At 45.2% G+C, this 2,500-nt stretch overlaps 1 protein-coding gene across 1 annotated transcript in view; it reads right to left on the bottom strand.

Moving 5' to 3' along the window:
• The window catches only part of mecom (MDS1 and EVI1 complex locus), a 165,256-nt gene that overhangs the window by 7,635 nt on the left and 155,121 nt on the right, over positions 1 to 2,500 (bottom strand). The window contains exons 14-15 of the mRNA XM_048265199.1: positions 1,019 to 1,185; positions 697 to 774 (exon numbers count right to left, since the gene is read on the bottom strand). Coding sequence (XP_048121156.1) covers positions 697 to 774; positions 1,019 to 1,185 — 245 coding nt within the window. The remainder of the gene's footprint in view (positions 1 to 696; positions 775 to 1,018; positions 1,186 to 2,500) is intronic.

A 2,500-nucleotide genomic window follows, 5' to 3' on the forward strand; every position in this document is an offset into this window, starting at 1 on the left:
ACACACTCAGACATACATGATAGCTCTGTCTGGAGGAAACAAAGCATGTGTGTGTGTGTGTGTGTGTGTGTATGTGTGTGTGTGTGTGTGTGTGTGTGTGTGTGTGTGTGTGTGTGTTTCCTTCCTGAGTTCAATAGATTTGCGCAGGTCTGTGTGTATGTGTGTGTGTGTGTGTGTGTGTGTGTGTGTTTGTGTGTGTGTGTGTGTGTGTGTTCCTTTGTGATTGTGTGTGTATGCATCTAATACTTGTGCACGTGAGTATGCACAAGTGTGAGTTATCAGAGCCATTGTGTAATTATCATTCTTGGCTATTTCGGTTGATGTCTCTTCCCATCATTATGTCATTATCCTACTTGACCGAGTGTCTCATAGATGTCCTGTGTCCTGTGTCTGCCCTCTGCATCATTACAGTAAACAACCACAGTCATCTAGACTTCATCATCATCATCACCGTCACCTTCATCCTCATCATCATCATCATCAATCTAAGCATTTACTGACCGTAAAGTCTACTGGAGTGAGAAATCAAAACTCACTCATGATGTGTGTATACGGCACCCATAAGCATGTTATGCTATAAAATACATTCTCAAATCATATGTAAATGCACACACATGTACACAAAGACAAATACACACACACACACACACACACACACACACACACACACACACACACACACACACACACACTCACCTGTAAGGCTGTTCTCCAGTATGTGTCCTCAGGTGACGGGTTAGGTTGGCTGACCGGGGGAAGATTTTACCACAGTACCTGCATGGTGAAAGGAAAGACTGAAAACTACAGTTCCCAAAATGCAACAGTCATAAAATGAAAATTGCATGAAAAGAGCATGACAGGTTCATCGCAACCCACATTAACCACATCTTTACTTTATGTATTTGATCATCCTTATCATCTCTCTCTCTCTCCATCCTTCTCATCTCTCTCTCTCTTTTTAAGAAACACACACACACACACACACACACACACACACACAGGTCTCTGCCGTAGTTACCTGCAGGTGTAGCGCTCCTTGCCTTTGCGCAGCAGAGACTCGGGCAGCGTGGCAGGAGGGGCACGGAAGTCGAACATGGAGGGCACCGAGCGCATGATGTCCCCAGCGTCCGGCTTCAGAGAGCCAAACGACTCTAGCTTCTCTGCCATATTCTCAATAGCCGACATCTGAGAGAGAGAGAGAGAGCCGTTGCAGTAATGTATGATGCATGATGTTTTGTTTTCTGTCTTTACACACTACTACGTACATGTATGCTTTGGCAATACAAATTGTATTTTTTGTCTTGCCAATAAAGCTCAATTGAAATGAATTGAATTGAATTGAGAGAGAGAGAGAGAGAGAGAGAGAGAGAGGGAGAGAGAGAGAGAGAGGGAGGGAGAGAGAGAATGAAACAAGCTGATTGATTGTATATGAGTATATATGTCTACACAGGTGAAGTTGAGCAGAAAGTTATTGGACATATGTGAAGCGCCCGTTTAATTTCACTCACATTTAGCGTCTCACGCTCAGTTAATTTTGATCTACAGACACAGGACACACAAGCACACACACACACTCAGGCTCACACACACACACACACATATGCACATATGTGGAGGGAGTGCAGCCAATTTGCTAATGAAGGCTCACATTGCCTTTCATCAGGAGGGGGCTTGCTTTCAGAGGAGAGTGGAGAAGCATGTTGCTGTCAGACCGAGTGTGTGAACAGAGCTGGACTGTGAGTGATTCATGATGTATGTGTGTGTGTGTGTGTCTGTGTGTGTGTGTGTGTGTGTGTGTGTCTGTGTGTGTGTGTGTATGCCTACATGTATGTGTGCTCTTAATATAACTTCTTCTGGAGGTTTATGCGTATATGAGTGTGTGTGTGTGTGTGTACAGTCATATATGTAAAACTGTGTGTGTATGTCTGTGTGTGTACGTATGCACACGTATATGTGCTGGAGTGTGTTTGTATGCTCTCTCTGTGTACGTGTGTGTGTGTACGTGTGTGTGTGTGTGTGTGTGTGTGTGTGTGTGTGTGTGTGTGTGTGTGTGTGGCGCTGGAGGTAGTGCGAGTGATTCATGTTGGCGGTGTGGCTGTAAAGCATTCTGTGCACAATGTGAGTGGACAGCACATTCGTCACCATGAGAGATGTTGACACTGCTGATCAAGGCTCAGACAAGACTCATAATGATATCGCAGAGTGTGTGCGTGTGAGTGTGTTGTGTACGTGCATGCGTGTGTGTGTGTGTGTGTGTGTGTGTGTGTGTGTGTGTGTCTGTGTGTGTGTGGTGCGGGGGTCCCAGAAGACCACAAGCCCTGTCAGCTACGCCCCCCCCCTTTCTGGACTCTAAGGGCTTCTCATAACAGCAGGCGAAGATTTGCATTATTTGTCCTGTATTGAATTCTCCCCCTTTTTCTTTTGATTTCAGTATGGTTACAAATCAGTGCTGCACACACACACACACACACACACACACACACACACACACACACACACA

Source organism: Alosa alosa, chromosome 15, assembly GCF_017589495.1.
Source record: "Alosa alosa isolate M-15738 ecotype Scorff River chromosome 15, AALO_Geno_1.1, whole genome shotgun sequence".
Classification (NCBI taxonomy): Eukaryota; Metazoa; Chordata; class Actinopteri; order Clupeiformes; family Clupeidae; genus Alosa; species Alosa alosa.